Genomic DNA, 23,890 nt, shown 5'->3' with positions numbered 1-23,890 from the left:
CTCATTCTCATTACAATATCATACATGAATAAACACCATGATACTATTAAACATACATAAACTACATTGCATTATATCTCAAACAGCCAAAGAAGAAAAGAATTTCAAACATACATTGGCGCAAATCTCTTACTTGAGGGACAAATGAACTTACTATGAGGAATCTCAAATCCCTTCAAGCTCACAGGATGTCCTATCTACACTTAGAAACAATACAAACAATATTAGGACACACCATTAGAACAACTAATAAACAAAAACTCATATAAATGACTAACTAGATGCACTAAGTAAAAGAAGGTTCACATGCAACAGAAAAATACCAAGAAAATGAGTTGGAACTCAACTTACGTAAATAGAGAAATTGATCGATCTAATTTGAAGAGTTCGTCACAAAGATCAATCATACGATTTTAGTTCTTTAATTAAATGAACAGAGAGGAAAAACCATTAAAAAAAGTCATAAAACTCTAAAAAAGTGATTTCTAAAAAGATTATGTATTTTAAAATAATAAAATCCATTCATAAAAATATTATTTATACTAAAATAATCAAATCTCCTTATTTTTAAATTATTGTCACTTCTAACATGTCATTTTTTAATTATTTACCACCAAACTTAACAATAGCACACATTAATTATGTTTTAAAAAATTAACAAGCATATCATTAATAAAATAAAAGATATATGGGAGGACTAGAAGTGAAGGAAAACGAGAAAAAAGAAGTACAAAAAATTAGGGATTATTTTTATAACTTTTGTTATTTAAGATTTCATATTAATTTTTAAATAAGCATATTGCCCCTTTATGAAGAGAATCATTTATGTTTGTACATTTCTATCAATTTGGCTGAACAAAAAATTTTGAATTGACCAATCCATTTCTTTTTGCTCATGAAAAATGAAAAGAAAACAAGAAGCAACAAGTTAATAGTGACTCATCAACTACAAGTACAAAAAAATAAGCAAGGTTGATTAGTTACATAAAGCATGTCGAATTCAAGTTTGCTTATTCATGGCATAGACTATGGATACAATTTGATAGAGTTAGACAAAAACAATATTGTATATTAATCCTATGTTCTTCATAATTATACTATGAAATGGTAGGTTTTAGAATTACATTTAATTTAAGTAATATTATTTTGATCCTTTAAATTTATTAGTATAAGACTCGCCATTGGTTAAAAGTAATTATTTATGTTGGATGTATTTTTCTTCTTTTAATGTACTCAATATTTATGTATTTATGTTTAATTACTAATTTGAGATTTTAAAACTAATCTTCGATTTAGGATATATTACACTTATAATAAGGATATGATTGAATTATAAAAATCTCTTTTGTTATAATTAATAATTTAAAAAGATTATTATTATTTATTCTTTTCATGATCCTGTTTCAAGTTTGAAATAATCAGACATTGATAAGTAAATTATGAATAACTCTTTATTAAAATTAGTTACTTCTTCTACAAAAAAAATCATTATACAAAATCACTTTTTTAAATTAGTATACAACGAACTAACTCATGATTTAAAAATGTTTAATTCCCAATATGAGTTTACACATATAGAGAGAGAGTGTGTGTGTGTGTGATGTTTGTTAATTACATAATTTATAATAAAAAAGCATTTCTAATATTTTCTTTAACATAACTGTGTATTCTCTATCAGCAAGATAAGCTTAGCAAGATTAGCACACCATGAAGACAGATAATTTATTAATTTATATGAAATGTTTTTATTGGAATTTTATCATATACGAAGTATTTTATAAAACTAAAAAAACATATAGACTAAATTTAAAAGGTCTAGACATAATTACTTTTACAAAGAGAATCCAAATTTCAGCTGTCCCAGACATATTTTCTTAACGGGAAGAGAATAGAAAGAAATAAAAATAACGAAATGGTAAGGGTAAAAATAAAATTTTATATATATATATATATATATATATATATATATATATATATATATATATATATATATATATATATATATATATATATATATATATATATATATATATATATATATATATATATATGTCAATCAATTTCTACCATAGGGAATCTATATACAATTAATGTGAGGGTTGAAAAAGAAGTCCAATAATTACAACTTTAAGTCTTAAACACTAAACTGATGGCAATGACATCTAATGAATAAATATTACTTTATATGTGATATGTTATACACTTGATGTACGTATTCAACAACAAATTATTAATTAGAGTGATGGATAAAGGGTACAGTTATAATTCACTATACAATGTTAGACAGCACAAAGGAATTCCGACAAAAACTTGTCTCATTTAATAAGTATATCACTTCGCTCAAAATAATCTATATACATCAAAAGCTATTCCTTTATATTATCCCTCACAGTAAAATATTTTTTTTTTCAAATGCTGAATCATTAAATTAGTACTAATATTATTATTTTATCGTAACAATTATTATATGACGTACCATACTAATTAATATGGCACTTCCTTTTGTAATTGCGTACTTTGTTTTGGAAGTCCTAGACTATGCATACTTTGTAATTGGATTTGATTTTAAAAATAAAAATAAAATCTATCTATACTTCAAATTTTAATACAATTTAGTATTTAAACTTTATAAATAAATAATTATAATTATAATTCTCTTAATTTAATTGTTTTAAAATTAATTTTTATGGTGTCACGTACATTTTAAACTAATATTTGAGTTATTTATATAATTTAATATTTTTTAATTCAAATTTTAACTTGAAATATTATTTAATAAATAAATAAAAATTAATGTCATTATATTGAAATAATTATATATATTTATTTTCAAAGTTTAAAAAACAAAATATATTAAAATTTAGAAGATAAACTATTTTTAATTTTACATTCATATTTAAAGGTTAAAAACATATTTAACTTTAAAATTTAAGTGAAAACATCTGTTTTTAATGAATGTTATAACATATTAATATGTGTAAAATAAGGATAATTATAGGGAAGATTAAATAATAATAATACACGAGTCTAATCACTCAATATTAACATCACTTCTAACTTAAAATTTAAGATAATAAATTTAAATATTTTTCATCTTATAAAATATTAAACTTTCTTATTTCGAAGGATAAAAGTTAAACTCACTTGATTTTAGAAGAAAAAAAAGAACATGATATTACGGGTAGTGTAAGGAAATACTACTAAGGTAAAAGACAAGGTACTCACCATTCTAAGATCTTCTCGTATCTCCAAGCGATACAAAATCTATGCATCAAAGTTTCTATATATACACATAGATATAGCATGTGATTTTAATTCATCACAACAGACGAAAAAGGTGACAAGGAAATTAATCAAAGACAGTACTGTCTGTAAAATTTATAAAAAAAATAAAAATTAAACCTTTGTAAGTTATGCATATTATTATTTGGAAAACCAAACAAGAAAACTTTTATAAAAATTAAAAAGCACGAGTTAATTAACTTACAAAGAAAGTTAAATTTATTGCACATTGTTTTTTCTTAGAAAAGTTTATTTAAACATGTTACGAAGCTGGGAGAGCAGCTCTTGATATGAACATCATCATCATCATCTTGAGGTAGCATCAATCTGCATTTGCAATGTGTGGTGCTCCAATTTCCCAGAGTATGACGAGAGACCAACATTGTTGATAGCTGGTTGGTGTCCGAGGAACAAAGAAACATGGCCCATGAGTTTGTCTTTCCTAGAAAAGGAAGTGCCACACGAGCACTGCCACTTGAGATCCCCGCAGTGCTTCTCATGTGTCCTAAGATCAGAGAGCACAGAGAACTGTTTCTGGTTGCATCTCTTGCACACATACATTTTGGGGCAATGGCTTCTCTTGTAATGATTCTTAGCACAAATCATCGACTTCAATGGCTGGAACTTGGCGTGCTTTTGGTTCCACCTACACCCTTCTTGAGGACAAGAATATCTCTTTGGCTTCACACTCATCAAAAGCTCGCTTTCCCCTTCCAACTTCCCTTTATTCTTAATTGGGTTGCTCAATGCAGCATTGGTCTTGTACTCATCCCCATGAGCCCTCATGTGCATCCTCAAATTCGCATCACGCTTGAACCCTTTGCCACAAACTTGGCAATAGTGCGTGTACTTAGCCAACAAATCCGCAGCATCCAATTCAATTACATCACTATTCTTCGGTGAAATCCCTCTATGACTATACCCTTCTTCGTTAAGTTCACGTTCTTCCCTTGGAGCTCCACCTCTAGTAATAATCATGTTGTTTTCACCAATTACAACGCCTGGATCGTCTTCCTTAGTCTTACTAATATTGCTATTGCTATTATCGTCGTTATTGTTGTTATAGCTTTCACTAAACCAGTCCAGTGCCTCTGACTCAGTGCTAGAAAATAAACAACCCTGATGATGGTCACTGATATCTATGGCTATGTTACCAAGCAGACTTCTATTTGTGCCAAAATTTGAGTGAGGCAATAACTTGTTGGGCTGGTGCAATTTGTGGGTGCATGTAGTGGTGTTATTATTGGTACCTGGAGGGGTTGTTGTGAGAGCCATCTGTTGGCAGGCGAACATCATTGATGAGGCAGTGACTAGGATTTCTTGGATTGTGGAGTTCATGCTGGATATGGCCATGGAAGTTGACTCGGGCAGGGTTTCATTTGGGGAGAGAATAACACCTACTAGGGCCTGCACCTCACTCACCTTGTCCTTGAGAATAGAGAGATTGAAGAGGAGGGTACTGGAGTGTGAAACTGAGCCAGATTCCACAGAGGGTGACACCAAATCTTCATGGTCAGGGAACATCTCAAGCCCTTGATGATTTTGGAAGCTAGATGTGCCCCTTGAAATCATTGCTTGATCAATTACCTTGTTCTTCCAACAGTGGTAGCTAGCTAGCTAGCAAGATATAATAAAGATTGGTTCTGAGTTCGTTTGTTGATATAAATATTCAAAGCATAATGTTTGAGAAGCAAGACATAGTATGATATATTATGATATATTATGTGTGATGGTAATAGGAGAGAGAGAAGTCAACTGAGAGATAAAACTCAGAAGTTCTTCCCCACTTACGACCTCCCTTGCATGAACCCTATCTGAGGGTGGGGTCATTGTTCATTCGAAATTGAAAAGAAATTGCAAGTGACAGACACACACCAATGGGGTATAACTTTATTGGACTTCCCGGCAATACGTTTTTAACATGTTGATCAATTTTTATAATATTATATAGCTATAGCTATAGGTTGCTTAGATCTATAAACCTATCATGCTTCTATCTGTCCTCACCCCTTCTTTTGGAACAAACAAATATTGTTTTTGCTTTTGTAATAAATTGTTTGCAACATTTTTTCTCCTTATAATAACAGTACTATGTGGTTTTCTTTATTGTCTTTGAAGTATTGATCGTAACGTAGAAACACTTGACCATCCTATGAAAAGGAAATTTACCAAGAACATATGTATTGATTCCGAAAAAAACCAGATGAATCTGAGACAGACTTGGAAACAAAACTAAAACTATGAAGGAGTCGAAGTAGCTCAGGCACTGTAGTTTCAATCAATCCATTTAGACAGATTGAGTAAGAAAAAAATAATATAATATACTTATATACATATATACGCTGAAATCAATTTCATGTTTCATAACTTTCTTTTTTCTTTTTCTTTATATTCACTTCTGAAACTTGAAAGAGTTTTGAACAGTGTCAGAAAGTGTTTTTGCAAATACCAATGGTATCTGAAATGGTTGCAGTCACAAAAATAGAAACACACATGTTAGGTGGATTGAAAATATATTTAATATTATTTTGACTTGCAGACATTTGTTTGATTTTGGTTTAGGTTTATCTGGTCAACCTATTCCAAAGTTTGAAGTGTTCATATGGAGAATCTTGTTCAAAATTAAGACATGTCAAATAGCGTCATGCATGCTTGGAAAATGCAAGAAGCAAATGACCTAAACCGAAGCCATTGCTAAACAGTCAAAACTCATGCAGCCTTGCCATCCACCACTTCTAATTATTCACATCAGTCCATTCCATCTTCATTCCTCGTTAATATTACTATAAAAGTAGATTTCTAGTTAAAATATATAATTTTAGCATTTCTGCATGCATGTGTATATATATAGGGGTTGTAAAAATAATTTTTAAAATTATTTCTAAGTGTAATAAACGAATTAATTATTTTTTTGGGTGGTTTTAAAAATCTCATTTTTAAAACTTGATAAAAATGATTTTATAAATTTTAATGGATTATAAGTGAAGGTGACAAAAGGGTAGATTTTGTCTTAGCCTTCATTCATCTGGTTTACCAACAAGTAAATTTATTCCATTCATTTACTTTTATAAATGGTTAACATAAACTAGTTTTTAAATTTAATACATTCTCAATTAATCATAATTAATTAAATATATTTATATTTAATATTTTTAAAAACTTAACAATATCAACTTGAGATATATCATGAACTCAAATTTCATCAAAGATATCATTATATCGATTTTAATTGAAATCGTCATTCTCTCACTCAATCTTTGTTGAGATTTTACGGACTCAAATTTAATCAAAACGTCATTGATAGTAAAAATTGTATAACCGATCCAAGGAAGGATCATGCTTTAGGAAAAATATACTTCCAATTTTATTGAACTTTGAAAAAACATAGTAAATAGAATTATTATGATATAACATCAGTTCTATGTTCCAAAGTTGATTTTCACAATAGGTCATGCCTCACGCATATCATACTTTCTCTTTTAAACTCCTAAAGTGGGCTTTGTTATTTATAACTCTCTATTAAACTCCTTATTTTTTTCTTTTCGCACCCTTCTCTCTTTCTCTTCTTCCACAGACTTCACTTTCTCTGCATCTTCCCTCCTCCCGTTTAATCCCTTTTATTTCTATTTTCTTCCACCCACTGTCCTTAACTTCTCCTTTATTTCAAAGAAAATAACTTCCCTAGTATACAAATATACAACAAAAAAGAAATCGTTTTATAAATAAAAAATACTTTCAACACAAAATAAGAAGAACATGAGAAAGTTAGGATAGAAATACTGACTAAAATCCCAAACTAACTGCTGTGTTACATGTAGCTAAATAATTTTAAATTATGTTATCCATAATTATAATCTAAATTTTGAATAGTTCAAAACATATTCTTTTCCGAGATATGCAATTCAAAACATAGTTTTAAATTAAATATAAAAGTGTTATACTACGGCAATTTGGTATTTTTATTATAGGGATAGTAGAAGATGGTTGAGGTTGGAGAAAAAAATGTGTCCAAAGTTAAAAGAAAAAAAGATACTATGATGTAGACTATGTGGCTACTTTATTTAATTCCCAACACACATGGAAACAAGTAACATTTTTCTCTTTAGGCTAATATCAATGGTTTTCTTCAAGAAAAAAATGACTTAACAAGAAAGGTAATTATAATCAAATGAAAATATTTCCCAGAATAGAATACATATATTTGGATAAAAATTACGAGCACATTTTTATTTATTATCATTATATTAAATAATTGTTTTAAAATTATTTCATTTTTCACTATTTTAAGGGTTTGTTATTTAATTACAGGATATATTAATTTTAAGAATTGACTTAGTAAAAATTGTTGCTGTGGTGTAGTGGTTATCACGTCAGTCTTACACACTGAAGGTCCCCAGTTCGATCCTGGGCAGTAACACATTACTTTTTTTATTATTTTAGTTTTAATTAAGCATTGGTAATGTAATTTTATATATGTTTTCTATTCTTTAAAATTTAAGTATTTTTATTTTTCTGTTCCCAATAAAATTTCTTTTAGATGTTATGATCAATTTGGCTACTTTTGTTCTTCAAGCCCTCAAATTATTTTGATCATTTTAATATATGAATACATTAAATGTTTACAACAATGACAACATGCTCACACAATACTCTTTCTCATGACATCATCCAATGGAATTTCTTTCACACAAAGAAAAAACGAAAATAAACTTCAAATATTTCGAAGAATATAAACTAAGTCAAATAATTTTACGTGGTCTATAAAAATATAAATTACAAGGACTATAAATATCTGAATCTTTACTTTTATTTCTCATCAATGTCGTGTCATTAAAAGCCACGTAGAATAATCTCTAACGTTAGACAATATGTATTTGTTTTATATTGACATTATAAAAAAATAAGGTAATAATTTTAATTCAATTAATCAGAGAGAGAAAAAAAAGAAAGAAGATTTTAGAAAACATAGAAATAAAAATTAGAACAAAATGTAGGGCAGCTTCACAACAATCATCTCAAAGGTTTCAATTTTCTTGATCCTTCGTTTAACTCAAACATACATAACATGAAACACACACTCAACAAAATTTATATATTGACTCAGAATGTACATTTTATAATTTTTAATAAATTTTAGTAAATAAAAAAGTATTTAAAAAATTATATATAAAAAGTGTATATATTTCTATTATTTTTCTACTACACACATGCACGTGTCTTTGATTTTTTATACCCCCAGATTCTAAAACAATGTTAAAATATCTACTCTTAATTGTTTCAGAGTGTGAAGAATTTGTAGCCATGGAAATTAAGCCAACTAAACCCAAACCAGTGAGGTAGATCTTAGGTAGCCACATACCACACCAAAGTAAGAACTACCACTAAATTAATCTAAAAAAGGAAGACTTAAATCCACATTTATTGTTCCCTGGCTGCATACCAAACACAATTAGTAATAATAAACTATAAAGATCATGGTTTGGTTCTGGTAATTTGAACCTAATCATGTTGGATCAGTACTAATTCATGATTAAGTAAGAGAAGCTAATGGAAATTTGTTTAACACCAATAACACAAATAGAAGTGAAGGGTGCCCGATTTTTTGGTGATGGGCTATAGTGTAGTAGGGACAATAAGGACACAGAAAACCACAATTCATGCATTTGAAGTTTTTTGTTTCTATCCCTAGAAAGAGTGAACCGATTCTACTACAAAATACATACCTAGAAGCAAAAACCATAACAACTTCAAATTACTCCATTCTTCAGTTTGGTTGAGTATTTTCCTACACAACTCACATAATTCCAAACTATTCAATCACAGCTATTCAACTCCTGAGATCACAAGTCACGGCAAACATCTTTAAGATTGGAAAATTCTTGTTCACTGTAAAATATTGGAATACAATTACGAGTCTAAGTTGATGAATGTTGGATACAAACAAAGTCTCACATCGGATCAAATATGAAATACACATGGATTTATATACACATATTGTTAAGTATTTATCATCACAAATACAACATACTTAGAAGTAAGAAGAAGTAAACATTAATAATTATTTTAAAGTTTTAAGTTAACATTAATAATTATTTTTAAAGTTTTGAGTTAAAAGTAGTATAAATTTTTACTACCGTTGAACCCATGAATTACTATATTAACAATAACGTGAAATTCAAAGGGATAAAGGGAAACGCTCTAATTTTACCCAAGTGAAAACTTTCAATGTGTTTGTAAGAACACATGTCATTTATGTGGTGTGGTGTGGGTGTGTTGTATTATCCAAAAGGAAAAATTGTGTGAAAATGATGTCATACAAAATTACAAATAACGTGGAAATATTAAAATAATAGAACTTAAAATACTCGTTGTTCCTCCTTTTCTTTTTCTTTTTCTTTTTTTTTTCACAGAAAAGGACATGGACATCTCATGATACCACTGTCTGGCCGTGACTGGAAACTGAGGAATGGTAAGACCAAAACATATAACTTATGTTGTGGTTGATCTTACATTTGTTTATGTTTTTTGAATTGAAAAATAAAGTGTATAAAACATGATATTGCGCGTCCACATATTATGGCGAAGTTGATGAGAAGTTAGTGATCGAAGCAGAAATTAGGATGGGCCTAATTAACAAAAGAAGCAAAGCAATGAAATATTATAATTAATAAGAATTAGAGCAAGGAGAATATATAAATATAAATAAAAAAAAATGTAATGGAAGGAAGTTCCCAACCTACATGTGCTAATGTCAATGAGTGATCACTTACTTCTCTTTTTCTGATTTCTTATGCATTCAGACACCTCACGCAACGTATGTGTCCACATGCTTCGCTTACCAGCATTCACCAAAACGTGCACATAACTAACTTTAGATAAGTGGCCACTGTAAGTCACTTCAAAACTCTTCCATCTCTCTCTCTCTCTCTTTCTCACCCTATAATACGTGTCGACATTTATGCCCTTCTCTCACCCTAAGACACGTTACTAAAAACATTTATGTTGTTATTTTTCATGGAAGAGAAAAAATAACAATGTTGTCATTTCTTTCTCATGTCCTTTTCTCATCTCCCTTCTGTGAACTGCATAAATAATAACCCTCTACTTTGTAACTACATACTAGAAAGACAGATAGAGAGTATGGTTGATGGGTCCAAACACTGGACCACACTCTACTATACCTCCTAATCAAACGTTTCTTTGTGGTCTCAGACTCACCAGTATCTTTCTTGGGAGCATCAACTTTTGTATGGGCGGAACTTCCATTACATAATCACACCACAAACCTACATACCCACCCAACTTTTATTCTTTATTTTTTTTCTCATCAAAATATCAAATTTACCAAGAACTAAACGGTTGGTAAACTGGATTAGTGAAATGGTTGAGACATTGTTATTTTAATTTGGTAATCACCCCTTAAGAGGAGAAATGAGTGTGGTAGCTAGAGTAAGTGAGGAGAAGTGAGAAAGACAGAGACTGAAAGAGAAATTGTTTAAGTATTATTGAAGTGATAATGATATAGATAAAAAGGCAAACAGAGGAAGCCTATCCCATGACTTTTGGTTGTGGATATGATGCAATCAAACTCTCTGGCCATGCCAATCCATTCCACTGATCCATCATCTTCTACTCTAATTCTTATGATTCATTACTAAGAAACATCCAAACTATAATAAGATACATTAAAATTAATAAAGAGAGAGGAAAAAAAAAAGGGAAAATGAAGATGCTCTATGACTCGATATCACTTTTCGTGAATGAAAGGCAACCATCAACACTAACCACTTACTTACTCAAAGTATTCCAAAACTTGAACGAGTAGATAATCCAAATGGGAAATTATTAATAAAAGGAAAAAATAATCCAAAGAATCGATAATTAAGAATAATTGTAAATTAAAATAGAGCTAATAATTCACAATGATCATTGATCAAATAATATAACTTTTCTCCCCCTCTCCGTCCAATTCCCACTCTGGCTTCTAATAATGGCATCCCACCAAAGCCGGAGCAGCCGACAGCATCATGGAATTCTGATTCCCCGAAAACTGAAACTTCGAGTCCCGGAGATCGTCCTCCGGCGCCGGCAGGTTGAGATCCAATTGTAGAACACTCCGAGGCTTAACTTCAACGGCACCGTCAGAAGTTGTTGTTGTCGTCTGAACAACAACAGTATTGATATTATTAGTATTATTGTTGTTAGATGACCTGTGCCTCCTCATGTGGCCACCCAATGCTTGTCCTGATGTGAATTCTGACCCACAAATGGAACACTCGTGAATCTTGGACTTGTTCCCATGGAAATTTAAGCCACCCCTATTGTTTCCACACCCTAATTGAAGCGAAACGGAAGGGCTAATCTTCATGTGATTCGGTTTCGTTTCTTCAAAATTAAATAGTTGCGAGGACGAAGACGGTGGCGGTGGCAACGACGGTGGTGGGGATTTCTTTTCCTCAACCTTGGGCTTCTTGTGACTCGCTCTGTGGCCACCGAGTGCTTGAAAAGAAGGGAATGTTCTGTTGCATGTTTTGCACTCGTAAACATAAAATTCAATTTTGCTGCCACCCTTCTCCGTCTTCACATCATCACATAAGTCCTTGTGATGAAGAGGATCGCTTCCTCCTCTTCCCTGTGCCAGGAGAATCAAACAGTTTGCCATGTCTTCCTCTTCCTCCTCCAAGGTGATAGACGAAAACGACCCACCGCCGCCGCCAGAAGCACTCGAACAGCTTGATGTCATGGCGGCGGCCGTGGCAGTAACGGCGGTGACAACACAAGGTGACAAAGGCCTCAGGCGTCGCTTTGTTCGCTTCCCTTTGGCTATGTTGGTGGGATCGTTGTTGCATGAGACAAGCTCCTCCATGGCCATGCCTTCCATGTCTGATATTTCTGACAACATTAGATATCCTATATGGTACTAAACAAAGACAATCAAACAGTGAGCTCTATGAACAGCACAGAGGTTTTTGGCTTTGCAATAAGAGATGCAGTAGTAGTGGAGAGAAAGAGACACAGAGACATGTAGAATTTATATGGAGGAGGAGTGTGTGAACAGCTTTTATATATATATATATATATATTTATATATTTATATTTATATATATATTTATATTTATAAATATTGGTAGTGAATGGGCAAGAAGAGGGTTTGTTATGTTATGATAATATGTTACAGTAGCTACTCCAAATAGTCAGCCACCCAAAATCTTCCTTGCTTTTCTAACCTTGGAAGTGTTGGAAACAAGAAAAGTTCTTGTGTTTGGTCACGCGTCTTTAACAGCGTGTGGAAGCACGCTTCAATCATGACCATACTTTTTTTTTGCCTTGTTTAACTGCTGCAATTAATGTTTTCTTTTCTTTTATTTATTGCTGTGTATGGTGGAAGTACTTTTTACGAAAGAATATTATATTTTCTCGCCAGTTTGTGCTCCAGAACAGCACACTGTTTTCACACACAGACTCTGCATGCGTATGATTCATCAATGATTAAACATGCTTTGCATTTTGCAGTTAATGTTCGAATTTAATGAGAAGGAGCATGTCAATTTGTTAAATGCCTTTTATTTTGAAGAAAGAATATTAGCACTGATTATCTTATAACATTATTAAAAATATTGTTTGATAAATTTAATGTATGATTATTTGTTTTTGTAAAATGTTTATGTTAAAGCAGAGATGGAAGATGGTGGTGGCTTTGAAGCAAACACTGATGTATATTATAATTAGCAGTGGAAGAAGAAAAGAAAAGGACATAAGTAGCATGTGATTAAGTATAGGATTCGGGTAAGAAGCATGGACTAAGGAGGGTATATGTAACATACAACTCTATCACATAACCACTGTAGGACGGTTCCTACTTTTATTAAATTCCTCATTTATACTCAATCTTCTCATTAAAGCTCTCTAATTCTAGATTAAAAATTAAATTAAATTATAATATAAATAATTATTGTTGCAAACATCATCATACAAATGGTGTGAGATTGAAGTAGATTTAATTTTGTTTTTTTACACAAATAAATTTTTTTTGATAAATTTATTTTATAATTAAATTAAATTTAAACATTTAATCTTTTTTCTTTTTCAATGTAAAATTTTAGCTTATTATAAAAAGCTTAATCTTCTGCTTAAAGTAACGTTCAAGAGTTGATGTTGCAGCTAATCTGTCATCATAATAACCATCATTTATGGCAAAACCAAAAATGTTAATGTGATTTCATGCAGAATGAGAGCTTCGAAAGCTGGTTAAATCACGATATAATATGGTTTCTAAAGAATACTTTATTAATAAATATTCGTGCCTAACAAAAAAAAATATGTTACATTGTGTAATACTACGAGCTTCTTTGATTTTATTTGTCTTTGTTTTTTCTGCAATTTGTACCGGTTAAGGCGCTTGTAAGCATTTTTTTTTTTTTAAAAAGGTCAGACATGTGTTAAAAGAACTTAATTATTAAATATATTCCTTTCCTCTAATCTTTTATTTAATAAAAAATAAGCTATATGTTAATGTAGATAATTATAATTAATATATAGTAATAATACATAGGCTTCAATTTGCCTTTAGAGAAAAATTTTAATTTTTGTAACCATGATTTATTTGTTTTTTTATCTATAAAATTAAATTGTTTTTTTATTCACTCTATACTTAAATATTAATTAACTTTTTTAAATGGCAAGTGTTTGTGACATAATTTTGACATTAGAGGCTTTTCAAGATTATTTTAAGATCAATATTATTTATCTATTAAAAATTAAATGTTAATAACTAATCTGTTTTTTATGGATAAAAAATAAAATAAAAATTAAAAAAATACTTACTGTCAAAAAAGGGTATTCTACCAACTGTCAACTTTTTATACCATTCAATTAATTTATTTTATTACCATATTAGGTATTTTAAGCTTTGGTTGAAATTTATAATATTTTTATATCAGAAATGTAACATTGATTCATAATATATGAGGTCATGCCATTTTTGAAAATTTAAATGGATGTTTTAGATTTATTTCTATGCAAATTGATTTGTTCCATAATATATTTCTAGATGGATTATACAGGTTAGGAAATATTTTTTAGTCTGGTATTTCTAACAACTAATTAGAGTGTTTTGAAATTGTTGATAGATTTTGTATCATTTATAGATATCAAGAACTAATAACCAAGGAAAAACTCCAAATCAATTTTTACTACAAAACGATTTAAAAATTCAAACAAAAAATTTCACATTTCAAATATATGTTCATATTTATATGTTTCCACTCCATTTAATTACAATTAATTATTCTCTGCCTAAAGAAATTAAAGATACCTCATATGAGATGACTTTCAAGAATATAGCATTAAAGATACCTTAATGACAAAACATTTCAAGAAGGCATTGTAAACACAATATATACATTATATTACATGAAGTACATTAATTCACCAGAAAAAAAAAAATCAGAGATGAAAATGTGATCTTAAATGAAAATTTAAAAGATGTGAAAAGGTAAAAAAGAAAAAAAAACAGTGTGATTTGGAATCAACAACGTTTAGGGGATAATTAAGCATGTATATTGATTTGATATAATTAGTAAATAGGTTGAAGCATTTCATTCATGGGGGAGTGGTCCAGCACTATTGGTTTAATAAAGTTTTATGTTACTGATTAAGTGGATCTCAAATCATTGACTTAATCGTCTTTACTAAGACATGGTCCACTAGTTGGTGAGAAATATACTACTCGTTAATGTGTAATATATTCTACTAATTAATTCCAAAAAAAAAAATAACACACTACTAGTACTAATATTATCAACAAAGAAACAAAATAAAAAGTTCACTTCTAGTAATGTCTTCAATCCAAATATCACTATATTGTAAACTATATTATAAAGGCCAGTAACGGAGCCTAGAAGACTTATACCAGGCCTTAACTTTTTTAACTATTTTTTATACATGTAAATTAATATATAAATAAAAGTTTTTGTTTCTAATTTTAGTATATTTTATGTATTTGATATTTTCAAAATTTGACTATATTTATCTTAGCATTCCAAGAATATTTTTTGGAGATATATCACTAATAAAGGATACATTATAAAGGATGGGGTAATTTTGATCCTTCAATAACGTCATCAAATACAATATTTTTAAAATTATTTTTGTTTCTATCCAACCTAACAGGCATAAGCTTCTTCATTGTGGAACAATGCAAAACTATGCGTATTTGGACTATATTTGCATATTATAACTAAATCTTGGTATTTTAGTATGTTAGTTATATTTATCCTTCTATTACTATTTATTACATACTGTTAAATATTATTCCAATAAGAATATAGATTTATGGTTATGTTGATCCTATAAATATACTTGAAGAATACACATTCTCTCATAAACACTGATACACATAATTTATATAAAAATCTAACTCTCTTACTAACTTCAGTGTCAAAGAGTTTTCTGTAAGTAGATCTTCCCCCTCTAAGGCCCTTTGCAGATGACAAGAACAATCAAATTATCATTAGGATCTTACTATCTGTCCGCAAGTTCACGCTAAAGACTAAAATAAAAACAATTTCTGTAAAAGTAAAATCAAGAGTCCTTATTGATGAATAGGAAAACTACAATTGCTTGAGTATGAATAAGAAAAAGCTTTATATTATTTGTTCATGTACAAAATAAAGACGATATAATAAAAAAATGTGCCTATGTTATCTTCAACAAGTAAAAAATGTAAAAAATGTATTATAATATTAAAAATTAAAATTACGCTTAGTTTAAGTATATTATTTTAATTTGACAAAATTATTCATCAAAATTTGTCACTAAGTATTTTTAATGACATTTTTTTTTGTAAATACTAATTTCACCATTTGACATCATTTGCTAGTTTTGTGTGCTACCATCTTCCATTTGGTGTGAGGATTTGTTTGCTGGCAGGTACGAAAGTAGTTCATTATCTGGTTCATGTATCGTTGACCCACATCTTAAGATCATGCTATATGTTATGGATCTACTAATTAATTTCTAGTTGCTCAAAGATCAAGCAAGTTGGTTGGATCAAATAAATTCTTTAATTTGTATGCATGTATATATTAAGCACTCAATTCCCATAATTGAAGAGATAAAACCACAGTTTTCTTAATATAATAACTATTACATAATTTAAAAAAAAAACAAGTATATATGTGCTTACCGTTTATAATTTTAAATTAATTAATATCTATATTCTCGTAATTTTTGTCTTGTAATAATATTAATAGTTTATATAAATATACAAATTTACTTTGATAGTATAATGCAACATACTAATTAGGTTCAGTTGTATAAAAGTTGTTATAGAAAATGCTAATATAATGCCTTCAACTACTAGTTGTGATGATATTACTAACATTTTTGTAATTTCTATTAACTAAAAAACATATATATTAAATGAAAACAATCCTAATATATTTAATACTTTTAGATATTTGTTAATCAATATACAGCACTTCTGCAATAAATTCAATTGTCATTAAATAGGTGCATGCTCTGGACAGGGAATAAAATTGTGTAATAAGTTGTTGATTTAATTAATGGTGGAATTCCTTAAGAAAATTATTAATAACTCCAACTCACACTTATATGTGGAAAAAAAAAATCTGATTAGAAAAGGACAAGTAATCTTCAAGTGTCTTCAAATCTTTTGAAAGAGATTAGTCTTAGTAAACAAATGGTATATTTCTTGCAATTATATGTTTCAGAAAAACTAAAATAAATTGTCATATTTGTATGACAAGAAAGATCCAAAAATTGGCGTTTACCTTTGATTTGGAGTTCATGATCGTGTAATTAGGCATCAATTAATTTATACTTTTGTGAAGATAATGATTGAAAATGTGTGATAGATCAGTTACACAGTGTTAATAGGAAACCTTATCCCAATTAAGTTACTATTAAAATCTTATCACTTCATAATTCTCTTTTTGATATTTTTGTTTTTTAGAATCTTTTCGCTTTAGTAGCTATTCAATACAGTGATTTTTAAAATGATACTTTAAATACATTGATTAAATATCCAAACAGAGAAAGTCAGTTGTAAATATAAAATTCATCACCAAATTACAGTATATAATGTGCGTGCATATTAAAAAAAAGTGATATTTTAATATTAAAGAAAAAATCATTTAACAATTTAATTTATTAATATTTAATACTTATTTTAATTTAAAGTATTATTTATTTAAAATAGTTTTTTAATATATATATATATATATATATATATATATATATGTATATATATGTATATATATATATGTGTGTATATATATATATGTGTGTGTATATATATATAGAGAGAGAGAAATAAAGTGAAAGAGAGAGAGAAGAGAGAGAGAAAAAGAGAGAGAGAGGTAGCATACCATTTTGAATTCTTAAAGTGATTCTACAAGGAGAGAAATATTTTCATTTATAAAAGAATGTGTCTTCAAAGTAGACAAAAATTTTAAAAACTCTCAACTTTTAAAATGTTATGTGGCAATCCACTTTAGCAAAAGCTTTTCTACTTAGAAAATAACATATGATCACTATCTTTGTAAAAAAGTTCTTCATTGAGAGCTTGTCATGTGGTTACCATGTCCTACGATAGGACACCTTCCATTAAGCTGTAGTTATAATCCCTACACTACTTGGTCCTTAATACAAGGCTTAAAAGATATCTTATACTATACTTGATCCTTAATACAAGGTCTAGAAATACTTTATGATAGCCTTAGAGAAAGAGCTTTGTTTTACCTTGTATAAATGACTCTTTCTTAAATGTGTTTATGTGGTTAGGAAGTATGCCATCACCAGGACCCTTCGCGAATAGCCTATGCATGCAGTCTGCAGAAAACCTGGACAAACTTAGGCAGAGGGCAAAAAATTTCATGCAGATGGAAGAAATAAGGGATTTTAGGAAGCAAATGCAGGAATAATCCTTATTTAGTGACAAAAAGGGTGTTGATAAGAAACTGCACCATAAGGGTCAAGATTCAAGACCTAAAGAATAGACCAAGGACCCTTGTTTCCATCAGTATATTCCTTTAAATACACCTAGAGCAAAGATATTAGAGAAAGCCCTCAATGCGTATTTGATGTCTGCACTAATAAAGAAACCGACTCCTCCAAATGCGGACAAAAATAGACATTATTTGTATCATCGTAACCTCGAGCACACCATAGAAGAATGTGCTACACTACAAGACAAGATTGAAGAACTTATCTAGGTGAGACACCTAAAGAAGTTTGTCAAAACTGAATGCTTAGAGAGAAGTTCACCCCGTAGGCATAACTCACTTTACAGTCCTCGAAGAACGTCTAAAAGTGATCGACATAGAGAATAATCTCATCGATGAAGCCAAAGCAGAAGTCCTAGTAGGGACCATCCACTAAAGGATATGATTAACACAATTTCTAGAGGGTTCGCTAAAGGAGGATCCTCAGCAACTGCTAGGAAGAGGCATATTCGATCTCTCATGACTGTGCATTTAATACAAAAAGGGTATGACAATTATGTCCTAGATTACCTTCATTGATGAATATTTCAAGGCCTCTAACCCCAATCAGGATTATCCCATGGTGGTAACCGTCAAAATTGTAGAATGACGAGTCTTTTATAAAATATATTTAGAAGGTAACTAAAGTCTTGTGATAATTCAAACCTATTTTAATAGTAAATCTTTAAAAAAGAGTTTTGAGGGATGAAACTTTTTTAGTCCACGCTTGAACCAATAAAAAGAAAGACTTATTGAAGAATAAATTGGGACTAGTCTATATATCATACATCAAATTAACATTTTAAATAAATAAATATATTGCCAATTACATTAATTGTTTGAAAAAAGAGAATGAATTTGACTAACTTATAGCTGAATTGTGAAATTTGAATCGTAAAGAAAATAGTTAGTTAACAAGAGTTAATAAAATAACCACTCTCCACTCTTGATATATTTATAAATCGAATCCAAATTAGCATTACTATTAAGGTCACCATAGTTTAATTCCCGCTTAGATGACATAGTAAAGCTTGTAATGTGTTTTGCATTTACAAAATTCACGTAATGAGATTTTTATGTTGTAGTTACCTCTTCATTTGAAGCACCTTGTAGCATTTATTCAACTATATGTAAGTTTGAAATAAGATTTAAAAGTAATATTTGTGATGCATGAACTTGCAGAAGAAATTGCATGCAGTAAAGTTGATGCGCAGAAGGAGAATTGATGAGGAAGCTTGGATCCTTTATAGAGAGTGATATATATAATAGAGGTTAGTGGAATGCATTTGCAGAAGTGGATAGAAAGATAGAAGGAGAAGGTTCAATGCACAGTGAAGTTTTTGTGAATAAAGAAAGGGAGATTCTTAGCGTAGCAAATTAAATGTGGCAACTTAACTTGTTTTGTGTGATGCACGTAACGTGAAGATGGCATATGCAACATAACATGCTAGTGACATTTTCCACCATTTTCCTTTTTCAAAAGAGAAAGAAAAAAAAAATAATAATTAGTGGAAGAAGAAAAAAACAAAAAGCTAGAAAAGGATTAGAAGAAGGAGAAGTACACCATTCTTCCTTATCCTTTAATTCTGACCACGCAGCCTTTTTCTCCAAACACCATGCTCCAATATTATTCAATCTTACGTATGATTGGTGGATACTCCTATTTACCTTAATCATGAAAGACTGAGTAATCGTTTTCAGGAAGAGAATGCAAAAGGAACATCTCCTATTGGTTACTCTTCATTTTCTGTGATTTCTAAATAATAAAGATCATGAGTGGTGAACACGCTCCTGAGATGAAACTGATATAAAATTAAGGTAGAGACAGCAGATATATATTTGACAGTAGCAATTAGCATAGGAGAGTGAAAGTAGTGGACTTAATACTCCAACTCCACTTTTAACAATTCACACGTCACTTTTAATACAAATGTTGTGAGCCACTCATAAGAACCAAACAAGTTGGTTGTATCTAAAACACCTATAATTAATTTATATATATATATATATATATATATATATATATATATATATATATATATATATATATATATATATATATATATATATATATATGTATGTATCTATGTATGTATAATTTTTATTTGTCGTAAAATCAAATTGTGAAAGAATAAATTTTAGAAAGAAAAGGCATGTTGTGAAAAAAAATGAATGACTAATTCCATATTTATAGGAGGAAGTTTTAGAAAAGGAAATATAATTAAATTTATAATCATGTATGTTAAATTAAAATTTACTGACTTGGTCTTGTAATGGTAGATTTATCTAGCTTTTTTTTGTTTACAATATGATGGTAGCAAGATTTAATTTATACTGTACAAAGGAAAATGTTAAGTAGAACAGGTTTAAAATGATGAAAAATTGGTGGAGAAATTGTTTTCTATTAAAAGAAAAAAAAAATTAAATAATGCTTGAATAAAATGGTTTGCTATTTTGGTCTTCTAAAGTTAATAAATTTTGTACACCTCAGATTTTTTATTATTCATTTTATATATGATGCAAATATTTTTCAATTTCTGCTTCTTTGAACTTTTTTTTCTCTTGTTTTCACGATTCTTTTTCTTCTTTTCCATTCCTTTATCCTTTCTTTTTCTTTTGTTAAAAAAAGCGTATAAAGTGTATTCAATCTTAAAACTTTAAATGATACAAAATAATAGTGTTATATGTATAAATATATTGATTAAACGATTTGTTCAAATAAAGTTTGCAAAAGCTTGCTTTGAAAAATAAACTGTGGTTTTTACAAAGAAACAGAAATCATCTAAAGCCATACATGTTTTAAACTAAGCATCTAAAATATGATTTTGCTAAAAAAGAAAACATCCACATGCGTTTGTAATTGGATTCTCCAATACTTTCTAGAAAGTGTATCCAAAGTGTTTTCTAGACAAAACATTTAATTGGATTAGATGTCATATGCATCCATCAATCATACATACTTTTTAAAATTACATCGAATTGTTTTATCATATGTAACAAAAATTATCAAGTCTTTTAGAAAAAAAAAATTCTTTCATCAGTTAAAAAGTATAAAGTTTAAGCATACCTTATCTTAAAAATCATGAAAGCAAGTCAATTATTAGGAAAAAAATAGGAATTTTTTCATGAATTTAGAAAAAAAATGTGTGTATCTTTTAGGTAGACTGTTAGTTTAAGAGTCTACCACCTTGTCTCTTTTCTCTAAACTAACACAAGTTCTATTTTGCAATTATATGAATGTGTTATACCCTCATTTTGTTAGTTAATTTTCCAATCATTTAATTTTTTTTGCAAAATATTCTAAGTTCTATAATTATCTTTAATATTAAAGTTCTGTACCCAAAAATCAACTACCCTGCAATAAAGGGAATGGTTAAAATAGTGATTTTGTTAGGCTTTGGTAGAAGTGGTGGAAGTGCAATTAGTTTGGCATTGCTTGTCTGAAAAGGCATGAGAAACAGCACAAACAAAACCAGTAAACCTAATACTCACTCCACTGCATCATGGTAAAGACAAGCTTGTTTGTTGCAACTAAGCATGAAACACTCACATCACTATTCATTACATTATAGTTCTAATAAACAAACAAACACTCTCTCCACTCATCCCTGTCTTTTATGCAATGTTTTGGTTTATAGAACTGAATCAACCAGCTTTCACAACCCCATAATAGTTTAATACATTCTGTGTAGGCACATCTGTCAGATTTTTTCTAATCATCTGCCAAAACAAACTAAAAAATGTAAAATAACAATCTCCACACTAATATGAAAGGGATTTCTAAGATTTCACATCCCCTTTTAAATTACTATAAAACTAAAAGTCAAAGGTTTGCGAAAATGAAAGCATGGAACAATAAACTTGCAATTTATTGAGTTGTCTTTTTCTGGTTTTTAATTTTCTAAAACTGAACTCATCACAGCAAAAGTTTGATCGATCCTTTCTTCCTCTAAGGAGAACTGCATTTTTCTTGGTTTGTTTTCTCACTAATAATCACTTTTGGGATTTGATTATTAAAACGAGTAAACAATATGTTATAATTAGGATCGATTCACATAAAAAATACTACTTTTTTTGGTATTCATACTACTGGACAACCACCAAACCACCATCAAGTGTCAATTTTTTAACTTCATTAATAATTTCAAGTTCAAATCTTCAATATACATTAATTATGTTAAATATTTAAATGAAAGTTAAATAATCTTATTTGGCGGATGCATGTTTATCTTCTCTAAAGAATATTTAAATCTCTATTAAAATGTTACCTAACCACCAAATAGTTGGTAGTTACATGGTAGAACCTGGTATTTCTCTGAATAAATTTTTGGTCTCATAATACACAATTGAGTGAAATGTACACACATGAAAAATTTGACAAATAAAAAACTATTATCCATTGGGTTATGAACCACTCTTGCAATTAAACTGTTCGTAAGATTAGCATTATTATCCTTTCTCCATCTGAAACTGTTGATTACTTGTTCATGTCTTTTCACACACAGCAGAAAAAGAAGACTGTCTCTCAGACTGCCACTTCAGGCAGTTAGGTACTGAATAATGAGTGAAAACTGAAACCAAAGAAAAGGTTTCAGTGTATATATTTATGTGTACATCCACTATTGAGTATTGAATGGTGGAGGTTATGTGTGAAATGAATGAAGTTAATTCACAATTGGAAAGTGGAAACAAGGGGGTCACGGGTCAAAAATTGAACCGTTCCTTGAATGAAAATGACTCTGCGGAACAACCTTATATTTGTCTGGTTTATTGTTTCTAGAGAACACAGCTATTCTACTCTCTTGGCTTAGCTTAGCTAGCTGCTATATACTTTAATTTCATTCTCATGCCTGCCTCGTGACCAAACTTTTCCATCAAATTTTCACCACATCTTATAACTGCATCAGCAAGGTCACACCAATACCCTACTTAATTACCGAACATCACAAACAACCAATTTTTGTTGCAAATAAAGAAAGAAAGAAACTGTCATACCATTTACCTACTGCCCTCCAACTTAATTTCCAAGGCCATGTGTACACTAGTCAAAAAACAATGATAAAAAGTATAAAATTATCATTTTGTGCAACTGGGACAGAGCAGTTGTTTCACTAGTGATTTTAAGTTTCAATCATGAGCACGGAACTGTATTTAATACTTGAAGGGGGTTTTTACGATTTATAGCACTCTTAATTCTTGCTTTTGCTATCATAATCATAATATCATTAAAGTTGGTGCATTTGAGGTTAGGTGACTTCATTTGAATTTGTTGTTTTAAACTTTATAGAGTTACATTTGTGAATGCAAGATTACACCAGAGCAAAAGCGGGTTTTACCTCTGGCTGTAGTCACTGGTAGATACCTAATTGTAGGTGGCTTCTATTCTGTTCTTAGTCCAACTTCTAACCGCAAGTGGTTACTCATAATTAATAATGGAGAAAGGAGTTGCCTGACCCTTTCAAAGCCAAATTATTTAATTATGCCATCAGAAGAATTCTTAGCCACGAAATAGACAGTTCTTCAGTAGAAGTATAATAGTAATAATGCAGAAAAAAAAACATTCCACATGTAAATTTAATTATGTATAGATGAAGTTGGGTGGG

At 29.6% G+C, this 23,890-nt stretch overlaps 2 protein-coding genes and 1 non-coding gene across 3 annotated transcripts; 1 reads left to right on the top strand and 2 right to left on the bottom strand.

Annotated features, from left to right (window-relative positions):
- Positions 1–3,519: 3,519 nt before the first annotated feature.
- LOC108332918 (protein SENSITIVE TO PROTON RHIZOTOXICITY 2) lies at positions 3,520–4,916 on the bottom strand. Its single transcript, XM_052870984.1, has one exon. It carries the CDS (start codon positions 4,852–4,854, stop codon positions 3,589–3,591), a length of 1,266 nt encoding a protein of 421 aa, XP_052726944.1. The 5' UTR covers positions 4,855–4,916; the 3' UTR covers positions 3,520–3,588.
- Positions 4,917–7,626: 2,710 nt separating this feature from the next.
- TRNAV-UAC (transfer RNA valine (anticodon UAC)) lies at positions 7,627–7,699 on the top strand. The gene has a single exon. It is a non-coding gene; the product is annotated as a tRNA-Val (tRNA).
- A 3,414-nt stretch (positions 7,700–11,113) lies between these two features.
- LOC108333166 (zinc finger protein ZAT5) lies at positions 11,114–12,345 on the bottom strand. Its single transcript, XM_017568524.2, has one exon. The coding sequence runs from the start codon at positions 12,182–12,184 to the stop codon at positions 11,267–11,269; it is 918 nt and encodes a 305-aa protein (XP_017424013.1). The 5' UTR covers positions 12,185–12,345; the 3' UTR covers positions 11,114–11,266.
- Between the last annotated feature and the right edge of the window lie 11,545 nt (positions 12,346–23,890).

This window comes from Vigna angularis, chromosome 11, assembly GCF_016808095.1.
Source record: "Vigna angularis cultivar LongXiaoDou No.4 chromosome 11, ASM1680809v1, whole genome shotgun sequence".
Taxonomy (NCBI): domain Eukaryota; kingdom Viridiplantae; phylum Streptophyta; class Magnoliopsida; order Fabales; family Fabaceae; genus Vigna; species Vigna angularis.
Note: the sequence above shows the minus strand (reverse complement) of the source record. Positions and strands in the feature narration are given on the sequence as shown.